The sequence below is a fragment of the Carettochelys insculpta genome, chromosome 1, assembly GCF_033958435.1.
Source record: "Carettochelys insculpta isolate YL-2023 chromosome 1, ASM3395843v1, whole genome shotgun sequence".
In the NCBI taxonomy this organism is placed as follows: Eukaryota; Metazoa; Chordata; order Testudines; family Carettochelyidae; genus Carettochelys; species Carettochelys insculpta.
Window position 1 is genome coordinate 175,206,634 of NC_134137.1, and position 16,362 is coordinate 175,222,995.

Sequence of the window (16,362 nt, forward strand, 5' to 3'; positions counted from 1 at the left end):
TAAAGTGGCTCACACAATCTCATTTAAGAGAATAATTCAGACTGGCTCAGATATTAGTATTGCCATATGAATTACAAAAGCCGATAGCAACAAGGAATCCTGTGGTACCTTATAGACTAACAGATATTTTGGACCATAAGTTTTTGTGGGCAAAGACCCGCTTTGTCAGATGCATGAGCTGGGGAGGCGGGGGAGTTTTCAGAGAAGGATTTAAAGAGGGAGTCTCAGTAAAGGGGAGGGCCAGACCTGACAAGGTCTATTCAGTCAGGGTGGATGTGGCCCATTATCGGCAGAAATGTGGAGCTGTGAATGTCCAGAGAGGAGAAATCAAGTCAGTTTAGTCAGGGGGATGTGGCCCATTGTCAGTTGCTAATGTGGAAGTGTGAACATCAAGAGTGGAGAAACTGCTTTTGTAATGGACCAACCACTCCCAGTCTCTGTTCAATCCTTGGCTGATGGAGTCAAATTTGCAAATAAATTGCCGCTCAGAGATTTCTCTTTGCATTTTATTTTTGAATTTTTTTGTTGTAGGACTGCTACATGATAGCATGAACTAAAGGCAGAATAGTAATAAACAGCAAGATATTGAACTGGAGGGACATTAACTGACAAAAGACAAAACTGCCCTATCTTAAGTACAGCATGTGTACTCTTGTATACGCATTTCAGACTGTGCTATGTAGCCAGTGCATTCGATCTTCCTTTTCTCTTAACTGACTATATATCTCAGGCTATGTCTATACTAAAAGTATCTGTCTACAGAAGTTACTGTCGGAAGAGATATCCAGACAAAACTTTTGTCGATAGATTGTGTCTACACATAAAAGTGGGTCAATCTTTTGATCCACTCTGTTGACAAAAGGGCCCCCCCAGAGTGTCTACACAGCTCTTTTATTGACAGTTTCTGTTGACAAAATACATTTTGTGTGTAGACGCTCTGCTAGGTATGTCCACAAAACCCCAGTTTTGTCTATGTAACTCTCCAGTGTAGACATAGCCTTTGTGTCTCAATCCTCCCTTTTCCCCTCAGGTTTGTTTCTATCGACCGTAACTTTTCCAACTTTTCCTTCTTCCCACCTTCTTTCATCCTTACAACTTAATAAGCCAGTTTTGGCTTTGAAGTTTACAAAAGATTTTATTTGACTAACAAACAATAAACACACACACACACACACACACACACAGGCATGAAGTTTTCAGTGTGGAAGAGTTCCAGCCAACAAGGCTCCTTTGTTAAAGGCTCCATCCAGAACATTCCATGCCTTAAGTGCCAAGCAGGATTTAGCCACTGGGGGTCTAGAGATCTATTAAATTGTAGAACACTTTTTCCATGAGGTGTAGCAAAAGACACATTACTTGAGACATTTAAAACTAGATTGGACACAGCACAAGAACTAAACTGTAGGGAGCAATTGTGCCCCAGCAGGGGTACAAACTAGTTGACTTATTTTGGTTCTCTAGCTCTAATTCCTGTGACTAGCAGAATTAACTTTTGAGAAAAATATTTAAAGAAATAAGTATCTCAGATCCTCAGCTGGTGTCATTTGCTGTGGCATTTTACACCAGTTGGGGATCTGGCCCATATATCGAGCTTGCCTAAACTAGAACTACAGGGCAATATAGGGTGAACATATTTCCCTATGTTGAATACTGGACACCCGGTAAAATTACTCATATTCAAGTAAGTGCAACAGCAATCAGTCAGCATTATGCAGTACAAACATTCAAAGTAACATCAAATTGACTGAGCCCCCGTTAAAAAGAAATACTCTGCAGTTGGATTCTTTTTATTTACCTTCTTATCTTTAAGGCTATAGGATTTATAGAAGGAAGAGTGAAACGCACTCCAGCCTCTCCATACACAGACACACCAGGAGAGGTGACACACACACAATCCCGTACACCTCTCTCACGGGGTGGGAGGTGACTGACCAACTGACCCTCCCTGCTGGGTTTCTCTCCACCCTCTGTACCTGGCTGGGCCCCAGGATGGACTTGCCTTTCTTGGTACCTGGCACTCTGTCTTCCCAAGACAATGTGTGTGGGAGAGGGTATTCACACCAAAATTTGGCCAGCAGCAGCCTTCTGGCACTACGCAGTGGGGAAGGGACAGGAGCTACTTCCAGAGGCAGAGGAGAAGGAGGAGTTAAGCAATAGATGATCTGGCCCATGCCTTTGCGAGACTCATCTCTCCTTCTGCCCCTTCTCCTGGAAGCTGCTTGTCCCTTCCCTCCTGCACAGCATTGAAAGGCAGCTAACATCTCCAAGCTGCTGGGGGGCATCAGCATAACCCAGCTATCTCCTCCGGAATGGACGGAAAGGGATTAAACCCTAAGGGTGCCTTGTGCACGGTGGCTCAGGGAACCTGACTGCAGGGGCTTTAGTGAACCTGGCTCAGCAGAAGGGTGCCTAGGTGACAGGGTAGCCCTATCCTCCCTGCAAGCAGAACTTATGATGGGCGGGGAGGGCTGGAGTTGAAGAAGGTGCTAAGTCCTGTCCAGGTGAGGGGAGAGGTGCTGCTTGGAGCATGCAGGTTTCTGGTATGAACAGGCTGGAAATCTTTTCCTTTCTACCCACTGCTTGAGAGCTTGGCTGAGGGGCAGAGATGCTTCCCCATACTGACACTATGGGGAGCTTTGGCACATGCAGGCCAGAAGGTCTTCTCTCCTGAGGCAGGGGCCCAGCCAGGGGCAGCTAGGGAAGGAAGGATCCTGCCAGACAGATTGCTGCTGAGCTGAGCCCGCCAACCAGGCACAGGTTCTCCACACAGCACTGGGAGTGGGATACACCCTGCTGAAGGTGGGAGGCAGGGAGAATGTAGGAGCAGTAGGGGTGGGAGAAGGGGCAAAGCCACAAAAGGACAGCAAGAGTAGGGCACGTAAAAGGATGATAGGCGGGCAACAGAGGTGACCCATAACCCTTCGCTGCCTGGCATCTGCCTGCTGTCACCAGCCACTGCAGCTTACAGTGTGCAGCCAGTCCCAGCCAGAAACAGGATGAGGGGCAGGGCCCTGCTGGCTGAGAACTGGCATGCAGTGGAGGTTGCACTGGAGGGCCAGCAGAGGGAACGGCTGGCCCGACACACTGCACCTTCACCCCACCACCAGCCTTGCACACACATACCCAGCACTGGCACCTGAACCCCCCACCCTACTTACTGCTGGTGGACAAGCAGATGGGGAGCAGGGGTCCAGCCAGTATCTATACCTGACAGCAATGAGAGAGAAAATATCAAATGATAGGCCCGTTTTTAATTTAAAAAAAAAAAGTTGGCACTTGTGCCGGAAGCCGTAAAAACAGGACTGTCCCTTTAAAAATGGGACATCTGGTCACCTAAAAAGATATGACAGCCATGCATGAGGTTTGTCTTTGCAGCATGCAGACATAAAGTGAGGAGGTGGGTTGTGATCCAAGATCCTGTTACTAGACAAAACATTTGTGTTGTAACTGTTCTCAGTCTCCAGTTTTGAGCCTTTTCCACAGAGGCTGCCATCTATTTTCCTGCCTTAGCAGGGAGATGGCCAGCCTGATCTAATGAGTTTTTTCCATCCCTGCAGTAAAAAGAAATGAGGACAGAAAGCCATTCTGGGGGCAGGCAGGGAAGCCCCAGATCTCCATTTTAGGTAAGGTTCAACAGCTATTTCAAGCAAATGTACAGGCAACATGTTTGTTTTAACTGAAGTAGCCTGTTTTAATTTTATTTTATTGCCAAACAACATCAAGAGGACAGAAGGATTAGTAGAACAGTGTTAGAGAAGGGGATACAGGTTATGCATTGTCACTGGAGCATCCTGGACATTGTAGACAGGCTAAGGAAATAGGATTAGGGGGCTCAGAATGATGTGAACCCCAGAGCCCAAAGCCTTGTTAGTCCTCTGGGCAACATGGGGTGGGAGGTGACTCCACACTCCTGGAAGAGGCAGAGCCAGGGGCAGCCAGTCCTCACAGCTGCCCTGACCACAGCATGCACCCACCCTCCTAGCCCTCAGAGCTCACTGGAACATGCTGTGCAGCACGCATGGATGCCATGCAGAAGAAGAGAGCGGGCAAACTGCAAGGTCTAACACATATTTCTACCTCCTCTTTTGAGCTACACTTTGCCACCCAACTAATAAATGGGTGTAAGTTAAAATTACAAAGAGATCCTCCTGTGCTTTCCGTCCCCACATCCTCAACCTCTGCCAGCTGCAGAACTTCTCCCTCGCTATGCTATCTCAGCTGTTTGAATACATATTTATTTTCTCCCGATTTTGGCTACAGGCTGAGGTGGATGTTGAGGTGTGTGTGTGAAGAATAAGCTGCAGAAGGCAACCCCCAGAAAATGTTACCAACTCCGCCAGATTGCCTCTTGGGTCTGCAAACAGCATAATGGCAGCTAGTTCAATTATTTCAAGGGAAGGGGGCATCGTGTACTCTCTCTCCCCATGCACATTAGTGGAAGAATTCGAATATCATGACCCTGCCCTTTCAGTTCACTCAGGAAGCTTAGTCTCCACTGCAGTGTTTGTATTCCATGCCTAGACTATGCTGGAAATTGTCAAAATTAACTTTTTTTTCCAGTTTGCTGGAAATTCCATAAAAATAAGGGGAGGTGCATCATCTGGGATCTGACTGAAAATGAAACCCTCTGACATTTTCAGAGACAGAAAGTCCAAAAAAAATCATTTGGGACCAAACTTAATGTTTTTTGTCAACACATTGTTAGCATATTGTTTTGATTTCAACCATCTGTAAGCTTGTTTTCTGGATCCCGTGTGTGTATTCTTGTTGTGAATGGGAGAGGTTGACCAAACCAATCTGGCAAAACAGACACAAATTAATAACATATTTTAGGGTCTCCAAATCTGCACTTTTCATCAAATCCATTTGGGTTGAAGCTTTTCACCCAGCTCTAACTATGCTGGTGCAAGGGCATTAGAACAGTGAAAACTCCTTGTACCCTACCTATCTGGCCGTCTATACCAGCCTCAGTCTGGTCTTTTATATGTCTTTTTAAAATACCATCAAGACAAATTCTTGCTGAATCTATTTCCAAGCTGCTGCTCCTTCTGCGCCTGTTTCAGCTAGCATGTCATCACAAAAACAGCAGCAGTGAATGGCAGTGCTCATGTTTTTGGGAACTACATCTTGAATGACCTTTAATGAGAGACTTCCGCTCATGCCTACGTCTGGATCTCAGATTCCCAACAACAGCCTCACATTTAACACTGGAGACAAACGTGCCCAGGATGGTTGCAAAAAACCATGTGATGAGCTGACCCCAGTGAACCAGCACACCATAAGAAAATGTCAGCATGACCAGACGTCGCCCAAGAAGCGTCACACAATTAAACATCTGTGATGAGACTTCATGACTGCACTGATGTGAGGTGTGTCAAGTCTATGCCAGATTTGAGTCTAAAGGCTCAACGGTAGAGCTGTTCAGAGCTCTTAGGTTGAATAAATTTGTCTGATGCATTTCAGCATTTTTCTGTGCATAATTTACCCACAATTTTTCTGATTATTTGACCACCTCTATTTATCCCAGTGGTTGGGGCTCTCCCAACAGGAAGTATGAAAGGCCCTTTCAAGTCCCTGCTCTGCACCAGGCAGAGTGAGTAAGCAACTGTGACTCCCTCTCTTACACTTCCTGGGTGGATGTCTGAGCCAATGGGCATCCACAGGGGCACAACCACTACCTTCTGTGTTTTGTGTGCGGCCCAGCCCAGCAGATACCATACGGTATGTCTACATCACACTGACATGGCTGAAGGGATGCTAAACTGTAGTGTAAATTTTTGGGCTCAGATTGCAGCCCGAGCTCTGGAAACTTCACACCTTGTAGGGTCCCAGAGCCCATGCTCTTGCCAGACCATGAATATCTGTACAACATTTAAATAGTCCCTTTACCCAACCTCTGTGAGTCTTAATCCACTGGTACGGGCCAGCCATCAGTGTTGAGATGCAATGTAAACATACTTTATGGAAAACTGTGAACAAGCGAGACAGAAGGGGAAGGCCTAGTTTGCGAACCTATAGGTGGTGAGGTATGCACTAGGTACCGGACATCAGTATACAGGCAGTTGTACATGTGCTTGTTGGTAGGAGTGTTGAGGATCTAAATTTTGGAACGGGAAAACAAAACTGGTGACATTTGTGCAGCAAGAATATGAAAAATAAAACAATCTGCAACAAATGGGGTTTGCAAGGTCTCGTTTTTGGTCAGTTTCTCCTGCATTCTAAGCACTGCCGACAGCATGACAATGATTCACGTAAAAAAATACAGTGCCTGGATAATCCTCACCATCCTCCCTTGTTTGCTTCTCCCACTTCTGGATAGTTGGTAGACACAGTGGAGCCCTGCTTTTCAGTCCTATAAGCTTCGGATTTCATGGCAGATAAAACGGTCTGCTGCAAACACGAATCTTAAACATTTCCAGTTACTATTTATTTCAGACAAAAATCCATCTGGAGCCACATCAGAAGTCTGAACATTGAAGACTCCAACAAATAAAGTGTCTTCTGGCCAGTGCTTTTTTTTCTAAAGCAGAGGAACCAGTACACAGATGGACCCGTGCCCTCCTGCCAGAGTTCCCGTGGCTGGGGCTGCTGGCTGGTGTGGGGGTTCCAGGGCTCCATTTGCCAGGTGTGCTGCTGTGGGGCCAGCGGGGGCTCTGGCTCCCAGCCCCAGGGCAGCCTCACAGCCCCTGCACTGCTGTGAGGCTAGTTGGGGCTCCAGCAGCCCCATGGCTGGGAGCTGACTGGGGCTCAGAGCTTCGCTGGAAGCCCCAGATGCGGGAACCCCAGCTGGGGAGAACGTTGATGAAGAGGTGTCGGTACACATTACCAGCCTGTACCACCACAAATAAAGCCCTACTTCTGCCAATATTTCTATTTGCCTCAGTTCTTTTAAGCACAGCCAATCTAATTTAAAAAAAAAAAAAGAGAGAGAGAGAGAGAGCTACTCCATTTGTTTTTTTCTTTCCTGAGAGAAAATTAATCAACTAATGAACAGTTAAAAGCATTCTTCTCTAGTGCAGTTGGTGAAATAAGTGCTCCAAGTTTTATCATCTTCTGTAGGACAATGCCAGCCACTCTGTGCCTACAAGTATCAATCATAGAGTTAAAAATTTTTACATAACTACTTGGCAGAGACCTGAACATGTACTGGAATGGAAAGCAGTATCCTCTGTGAGGAGAACTTGCTACAAGGGCGGTTTTGTGTGTGACAGAGAAGTATAGTAATAAAAATAGGGGATCCCAAATGTTGTTTAGATGTGCTGACTTTGAAGCTGATGGGAATTCTTAGCTTGCTGATTAGAGAAAAGGGAGGCTATGTCAAAGAGGAGACCCTAATATAAACTATTGCACTGTGAACAGTGTATGAACAGTCGCAGAAATGGGCATGTAATACAAAACTGCATTGGCATGACACAGATATAGACAACAATCATCAACCTGTTGTTTTACATTAGGAAAAGTTAACACATTACTGCAATAATGAGGCCATTGCAAACAAAGTACCTCTGTGACAATGGGATACAAAAGCTGCAGTATGAACCCTATCCAGTTTATTCAAATGCTGACACCCAAGCTGCAGATGAAAGGCTGTAGGGTTATTGATGCCTTATCTGAGAAGTCTGTGTACATGAAAAGCAGGAACACAGGATGAGGATTCCCCATTTCTTTGCCTGTTCAGGTATGTGTAATGTAAACAGAAATATGCCTGCTGCAAGACCCTTTTGCAAAGACCACTATATTACCTCTCCCCTTAAGTCTCCTCGTGTTTATCTCACAAGTCAGTCGTTTAAGAAATGGTAGAAAACATAGCAATAGCCGTAGGCAGAAACATACTTTGTGTAGTTGTTAATTTTACCCTGACTGCCAAGAAAGGAACACCCATCTGTCAAAAAGGCAGTCATAGAAAGAGAAGCCTCCAAAATAAGGGCTATTTAAGACATAATTACAACTAACTCAACAGATGTGGGATAAGGTAAAGAGCAGAACTATAAAATTCAGGGTTCTGCTGGCTGAACCTGCCTGACATTTGGAATGAATTTGCTTTTACAAATAAAAATATTGTCAGTGCCAAACACTTTCTCTGAAAACAGAGTAAGTGCAGTGACTGAATTTTCAGCCTTTTTTTTTTTAAACACACAAAGGTTCTTTTATGCTGGATGGTATTTGCATTTTTCTTTCCCTTATTGTAAGGATGAGTGTAGATATAATCTTTCACAGGAAAATAGCTACCCATTTCATAGCACTGGCAAACTACAAACAAAGCAATTTTCAATGAGGTTTATACTTAACTATCTAACTTTAACACCACAGATCTCTCAGCTCACTTCTTTACATTGTAGAAAAACATAAAATAAAACTTTAAAGGATGATAAAGTTTGTCTTATTTTGTAACTCCACAGTGCCATGCACACCTATAGAGCTATATTAGTAACAGATAACAAAAATTAGTAATCGTCTCTTTTAGAAACTGATGTATTTTATATTTCACAGCCAGAGATCAGATGTTTCATATGTCTACAGGCTATGACAGGAGGTACAGTGTAATTTCATTATGTTTTTAATTAACTAAAAGAATAAGAACTACCTGGTCATTCCCAAACATGCTTATTTATAAGAGTAAGTATACTATTTAGCTCTGGGTGCTTTACATATTCAAATAAAGCATTATCTAATCCTCTTAACTATATGTATTCATCAATTTACTCAGTTCTTCATTTCTCAAAGTTTTAATTGCATAGATGATTTCAATTGACTTAAAAAAAAACCCTCATGTCTGATTTTTCTTAACCTTCATTTCCCTGTTTTTGATGTTACTCCTGCTCTCTTTCTGCAGATAATAGATTTATCCACTCACCTCACTCATGTTTGTTTTAAAATGACAGCTCACAGATTTCCACTTCCTCACAACAGGGAGACTGTACAAAAGCTCTTTCCACTGTTCCTGGCTTTTCTCTTAAAAAGGGCTGCCCAGTGGCATCATGCGGCTGGTAAGCCAATAAGATGCATTCACCTGCTGAACTCCTCAGCATGCATACAAGAGCTCAAAGGGCCACCTAGTGGTAGGAACTGAAAAGCAGATTCAGACTCCAGGTTGGCGTGTTCCAGCTAAAAGGCATGTTCACAGTTCAGGATCATTGATAAGGGGGAAAGATGTGAGGAGACCTGAAAGCACAGTGCATCTGAAATGTTTCTTTTCATTGTAAGATGAACCTGTTTCTCCAAGTGACAAATCAAAAGGCTCAGAAACCTATCATCTATACCAAAAGGAGCCAGGAGAGAGCAAACCAATTTATAAACCTACTATTCTGAAAATAAGAGTGTTGGTGCTGTCCCTTATTTGTGCATGCCTGTACTCATTATAATGTACACTCAGGGCAGGATTAAATTTTCTGGTGACCTGGGCCTAGTATGTTTTCTGGGGCCCCCTAGGATCCCACATGGGGTCAAAAATGAAGGGTTTGGTGTGTGGGAGGGGGCTTCCAGGGAGCAGGTGGGGGTGAGGATGTGGGGTCTGAGACAGAAGTAGGGTTCAGGAGTGGGCTGGGCGTATGGGGTCTGGCAGGGAGGGAGGGTGCAGGAGGGACCTGCAGGTCTGAGTGCAGAGTCAGGATGGGAGGAAGATGCAGGAGAGTCGTTTGGGAGTGGAGTTACAGGGTCTGGGAGGGCAGGAGGGAAGGTGAAGGAGGAGTCAGAGGACTGGAGCACTTACCTGTCAGCTGGCACTGTTCTCATCTGGCAGGGAGAACAGGTGGTCCTGCACTGCCCTGCACCTGCAGGCACCAACTGCCCCTCCCCCCAGCCCTCCACTTCTCCCACTGGCTACAATTACTGGCCAACGGGAGCAGCAGGAAAAAACCTGCAGGAGAGTGCAGGGATAGACAGCTTCCCTGCACTCGTGGTGACGTGGCGCTAGCTTGGGGGTGGGAGCAACAGCAGCACACAAAGCTACCCACTCCCACCAGGTGGAGTCAAGCAGAAATGCAGCACACGGAGATTTTAGTGGCTGCATTCCAGGGCCTGGGGCTCAACAGTGCCCTATGAAAAGCTCAGTCCCTCCTGGGGGAGCAATTCCACTTTGGAGGCCGTACTTCAGTATTCATGCAGCCAGTGAGCAAGCACAAGTGTTGCATAGCCCCCCTCCCTCCTAACCTGGGCACCTTTTCATACTCCAGCCCTGCTGATCATTCCTCCACGTACCCCAGCTTCTTTGCATATGTTATGTTTCTTAAAAGAATTAATTAGGCCCCTGCCTCACTTCACACAAAAGAGTTAGTGGTAATGCCCATCTTGTAACTCCTATAGCCCAATGGTTAGAACTCTCCCATGGGTTGGGGGGTGATCCAGGCTCAATCCCCTCCCCCAACCCTTGGTAACTGACGGGGAGAAAGGGTTTGAAAAGGAGTCTCCACAGCTCTCAGGAGAGTGCTCTAACCTCTGGGCTGTTCTGCGGTGGGGATCCCACAACCTGCCTTGCAGAAACTTTTTGACTGTGGACAAGCAATTAAGAAGTCATTTGAGCAAGGGGCTGGACGCTGGGTCTCCCACATAAGTGTCCTAACCACCAGGCTACAAAGTCACTTTCACCTTCTTCCTGGCCCAGTGACTCGCTCAATATTTATCAGAAGTGTTCTAACCAATAAGCTGAATGTTATAAGTTAGGCACTACCACCCGATCCTCCTCCTGTCAGATGTTGAATGGGACCCTTTCCGGTAGGTATGCTTCGGTCAACGTTAGACTCGAGACTCACAATTTGTCAGACCACTCTGTTTATTAGCAAAGCTGCTCTGCTAATACATTCAGAAAAACGTGAGCTCCCCACCTAGGGCTCAGGTCTCTCAATTTATACAGACAACAGGAGACAAGTTAATAAACAAAGAAAAACCAGACACACACACATCCCACATAGCCCCTGAGACCAGTCACGTATCTTCATTTCCATATCACCTTCAGCAGTCTCCTGTTTATGACTCTCTGGTTACCTTAATTAATTACCAACTAGCGCCTACTGCTCTGGTTCCTGCTTTTCCAGGCACACCTGGCTCCATTCAAACCCACCCCACATTCCTACACAGCATCAACATAACTTCCCCTCCTTGAGCTCAGAAGCAACATTGTATCATAGTGTGATTTTTACAATGTAATTCTTATACTTCCACACTTAGAAGCATCCTGCAAGATGGGTAGTACTGGCCAGTTAGGCAGCCGAGCCAAACAACGACCTTGCCCTGGTTTGTGGATCATGCTTGGCGGTAGGCACCTGGCTACCTAAAGGGTGGCAGAGTGTTCAGAAGCTGGAACTGAGCATGCTCAGAGGAAGAAACGCAGGCAGTGAGGGAATGTGGGCACCCACAGGGTTCTATGTGAACTTTGTGGATCACAGCGGTGCCTAACGCTGGGGACGTAGTTGCTAAGTACTTTTGTGGCCCTAAGCCTTACTGCTTTTTATTCCCATTAACTCTGTAGGCCAACATAACTAAAAGAGAGTGAGATGTACTCTGCTCCGTGTTGTCCGTCCCCAACAAGAAGATTCACTAACTTTCAATGAATTTCACTTACGCAACAGTGCGAAGGCAAGCGTGACTAAGGGTTAACTGGAAGACAATGAGTTGTACATGAGTAATTGAAGGGCTAACTGGTCTGCAGCACTTTTAAAAGGGACGTTGGCTGGGAAAAACCTGAAATCTTGCTTGATTCTCAGCAGCCAGGCTGATTTTGCAGGACTATCAACAGAATGTATTTGAGCAGGAAGACACTGAGGCTACGTCTACACGTGCATGCTACATCGAAATAGCTTATTTCTATGTAGCGACATCGAAACAGTCTATTTCGATGAATAATGTCTACATGTCCTCCAGGGCTGGCAACGTCGACGTTCAACTTCAACGCTGGGCAGCACCACATCGAAATAGGTGCTGCGAGGGAACGTCTACACGCCAAAGTAGCACACATCGAAATAAGGGTGCCAGGAACAGCTGCAGACAGGGTCACAGGGCGGACTCAACAGCAAGCCGCTCCCTTAAAGGGCCCCTCCCAGACACAGTTGCACTAAACAACACAAGATCCACAGAGCCGACAACTGGTTGCAGACCCTGTGCATGCAGCATGGATCCCCAGCTGCAGCAGCAGCAGCCAGAAGCCCTGGGCTAAGGGCTGCTGCATACATTGACCATAGAGCCCCTCAGGGGCTGGAGAGAGAGCGTCTCTCGACTCCTCAGCTGATGGACACCATGGTGAACCCTGCTATTTCGATGTTGTGGGACGCGGATCTTCTACACATGCCCTACTTCGACATTCAACTTCAAAGTAGGGCGCTATTCCCATCCCCTCATGGGGTTAGCGACTTCGACGTCTCGCTGCCTAACATCGATTTCAACTTCGAAATAGCGTCCAACGCGTGTAGCCGTGACGGGCGCTATTTCGAAGTTGGCGCTGCTACTTCGAAGTAGCGTGCACGTGTAGATGCGGCCTGAGGGTAGGGATGCATTGCAGCCATAACCTGAAATAACTTATTTCAAACTTGGTGCCATCCAAATGTCACCAAAGTTTGAAACGAGCTCCTGTTTCAAACTTCCGCTACCCTTCTCACAACAAGGGGTAGTGGGAACGAAATACCATGCTCAGAATAGCCTTGCTCTTTCAAGCCAAGTGTGTAGCAACGGGGTTTCTATTTTGGGATAGACATGTATCCCAAAATAGAAACCACAGTGTAGCCATAGCCTCAGAGACAAATGGTATCAAACTCTATATGCTGTTCTTTACAGTCACTTTTCAGACCAGAATAAGATTTTAATGATAACTGAAAAACAAGACAGAAGACTTACCCAAGCCCAGCACAAAAATTTCAGATTGGCACACATGGGGAAACCATTATTCTCTGTATCAGAGAGGTAACCATGTTAGTCTGTAGCTTCGAGAACAACAAGAAGTCTTGTGGCACCTTATAAGACTAACAGATATTTTGGAGCATAAGGTTTCATGGGCAAAGACCCGCTTCATCAGATGCATGAGTGGGGGGGGATGTTCAGAGGGGTATTTAAAGAGTGGGATCCCAGTAAGAGGGAGGGCCAGAGCTGACAAAGTCTATTGAGCAAGGTTGAAATGGCCTAGTACCAATAATCAAAAGAGGAAAAAAAAGTCAGATCAGACAGGGGGATGTGAACCTTTGTCAGAGTCTGTTGCAATTTATTTGCAAATTTGACTCCATTAACCATGGATTAAACAGAGACTGGGAGTGGCTCGCAGTTTACGAAAGCAGTTTCTCTGCTTTGGATGCTAATAGCTCCCCATTAGACTCTGACAAAGGCTCACATCCCCCTGTCTGATCTGACTTGTTTTTTCCTCTTTTGATAAGTACTGTTGATACTGGGCCATTTCCACCTTGCTGAATAGACCTTGTCAGCTCTGGCCCTCCCTCTTACTGGGATCCCACTCTTTAAATACCTCTGAAACCACCACCACCACCCCCCACTCATGCATCTGATGAAGCAGGTCTTTGCCCATGAAAGTTTATGCTCCAAAATATCTATTAGTCTATAAGGTGCCACAAAACTTTTTGTCATTCTTCTCTGTATTTTTGTGCTTTCATGCTAGTTGGATACAGATACTCTCCCCCTCAGGGGTGTCCTGTTTTTCAAAAGGACAAATATGGTAACCCTAATATATGTTCCCTAATAGTATTAGATTTAACAGGCATATCTTTAATCACTGTATGATTTGAGACTGGTCACCCTCCAAAAGTACCTGGCAGCATACCCAATTATAACTTGAAAAATATAAAAATAAACCAAATATCAAATTTGAAGGGTTTAAAATATAAAATAATCTTTAATCATTTGGGACTTTAGTTGCAGTCTAACCTCTGGTCCCATGCAAGGGAAATGAGTCAATGGTTACTGCACAGTCCCACAGCTGTCAAAGTCACAAAAAGACTTAGATGTAATTTGGAAAAATTGACAGTCTTACGTCAGTAGACATGTGGGATAGAGCTTATTGTATAATATGAATCATCTCTCCTTCCTAAAAAAACAAAAACACAAAATATAAAACTCTGTTTCAAGGTCAGTGAGTAGAAGTCTGCTCTCACAAAACCTGTGTCACCCTCAGCCTTGAAATCAAGGAAGTAATGTCCAGCTTCAGACATTATTAACTCCCCACACCTTTAGAAGCATAAATACTGCTTCCTTGTCTCCAGTCTGACTGGTTATTTATTGAAGAAGAGAGTATTGGAAAATACCCAGAATTCAAATATTACCCAGCATTTACATGTGGCAGTTAACTTTTTAATTAAAAGTTAAAAGCCATATTAATTACTAGTTAAGGCTATTCAATATCCTCTGTTCAGGCAGGGGAATTAATGCTTAAAAAGATGTTTGGATGTTATTCTTTGATGTTTGGGAAAAGAATGAAATTAAAAATCCACCTCTTCCCTATTTCATGTTACTGGCACTGGAAAGTTAAGGTTAAGGACAAAGTCTTCATGCTCTGCGTTTGTTTCTCTCTACTCTGGATTTAAAAACAAAAACAAAAAAAGTATCAAGTTGTCAACAAGATGTAGAAATGAAGGATTTCTCTTCATCCTCAGCTGAAAACCTCCCCTGTGTAATTGCTCATGAAAGTGTGTTTTCAAATAAGAAGGCATGTAAGACAAGATCATTGTGATTGTCATGTGGCTTTTGGCACCCAAGGGTGCAAATGTGTCTCTTTCCCTGCCTAGAGTTACCAGATTTGAACTTTCAAAAAAAAAAAGGACACCCCTCAGAGGGAGTGTATCTGTATCAGTATCTACCAACTCACCTGATATTAACGTGTTTTGGTACATTAATACAACATGAGTCTCTAGATACTGATATAGACACATTCCCTCCCAGGGCTGTCCTCTTTTTTGAAAGTTCAAATATGGTCACCCTTCCTATGACATACACTGTATGCAAAGGATGGTCACAAAGAGAGTCTCTGCAGTCAGGAAGTTGAAGCACGCTGTAGAGCTGCCAGCATTCACCTCTCCATATAGGGATGGGGTGAAAATCCTTTTCCTCTCCCCCCCGACAAGCTGATCTGGCCCAGAACATGGGGAAGGGATGCTGCCACGTTATACACAGTAGCTGCATTTCCCCGGCCAGCCTACTGTCCTCAATATGGTGACTGTAGCTATTATGGTCTCAATAAAGGAGAAAGGAGTATTCGTTTGGTCACTCTTCTGCTTGCTCTTCCATCTCCAATGGGCAGGGACTTCAGAAAACCTGCTGCTGACCATGCTGCATAGCTCCTTTGTTTGGTTTGAGGCTCTTCACGGAACAAATATAGAAGGCAAGGCACAAGAACCTGGCCTTTCTATTTGTCCTGGGAAACACCTATTATAGTTGGTTCTATAAAATAATAATTACTTACCAAAAAGCCTACATTACAAAACTGTTAAGGCTGCAAAGGCGCACACCCCAAAGTTAAGAAATCTGAGAATTATACCTGGGCACCCGTGATTCTTCCTCTCCCCTTGTGTGTGCGTGCATTATAACAGTCTGCATACTGTTTTCCCCTGGACCCCCTGGACCTGGGGAAGAATCAGCGCACTGCAGAGAGAAAGGGTGGTCAAGGACATTGCTAACCCCTGTGGTTGAGGAGAAATATTTGAAAACATGACCTGAGCGGGACGTAAAGCCTCAGACACAAGAAAGAAAATAAAAAGATCATGCCATTTCATATTGTTATTTTAGATCTTCTGACCTTCTTTGGCCTGATGTGATACAAATGCTTGAGATTGGAAACCCTGGAAACCGGTATGCTTTCATACCTGAGCCACTCTGGGACCGATGCCGCTTATTCAGGGAGTACAGTCACTGAGAACTCCGGTTGCTTGAAAAGAAACACAGGCAGCGCTTTTCCAGTGCGCACCTATCAATTTTAGATGAATTAGTCTGGGTCTGCTCAGGCTTCTAGAATTAACTGTTCCACAGGAGGCACATTCAGAGGGCCTTCACAGGCATAGCCACACTAGAGTTACTTCATGTCTGTTAGCATGACCACTCCCATATTTTTAACACAATAACTCTCTTCACAAGGAGGAATGGTGCGGAAATGGAGACCAGGGAGCCAGTGACTGAGGTCAACAGGAAGCTGGTATATTTAGTAGAGCAAAGGAAACCAAACTTGAAACGCTAGTGTACCAGCACGGTGGCGCCTGTTGGAGTGTGTGCTTTTGTTACTTTAGACTGCTTTAGTTATATTTTAAAATAAATTAAAAAGCAGAGCAGAATGTAAAAGCAGCCTCTGCCTGTCTGATGGAAATTAATTTTTCTTCACAATCACCTCGCTGGCAACACAGGGAAAAAATTAGCTTTTTTTTCTTCAAGCGTTATTATTGCAAT

The 16,362-nt window shown here is 44.9% G+C and overlaps 1 protein-coding gene across 1 annotated transcript in view; it reads right to left on the reverse strand.

Moving 5' to 3' along the window:
* The window catches only part of PCP4 (Purkinje cell protein 4), a 70,631-nt gene extending 61,693 nt beyond the window's left edge, over window positions 1–8,938 (reverse strand). The window contains exon 1 of the mRNA XM_074983420.1: window positions 8,855–8,938. Within this exon, the coding sequence (XP_074839521.1) occupies window positions 8,855–8,863 (9 nt within the window). The 5' untranslated portion in view covers window positions 8,864–8,938. The remainder of the gene's footprint in view (window positions 1–8,854) is intronic.
* Between the last annotated feature and the right edge of the window lie 7,424 nt (window positions 8,939–16,362).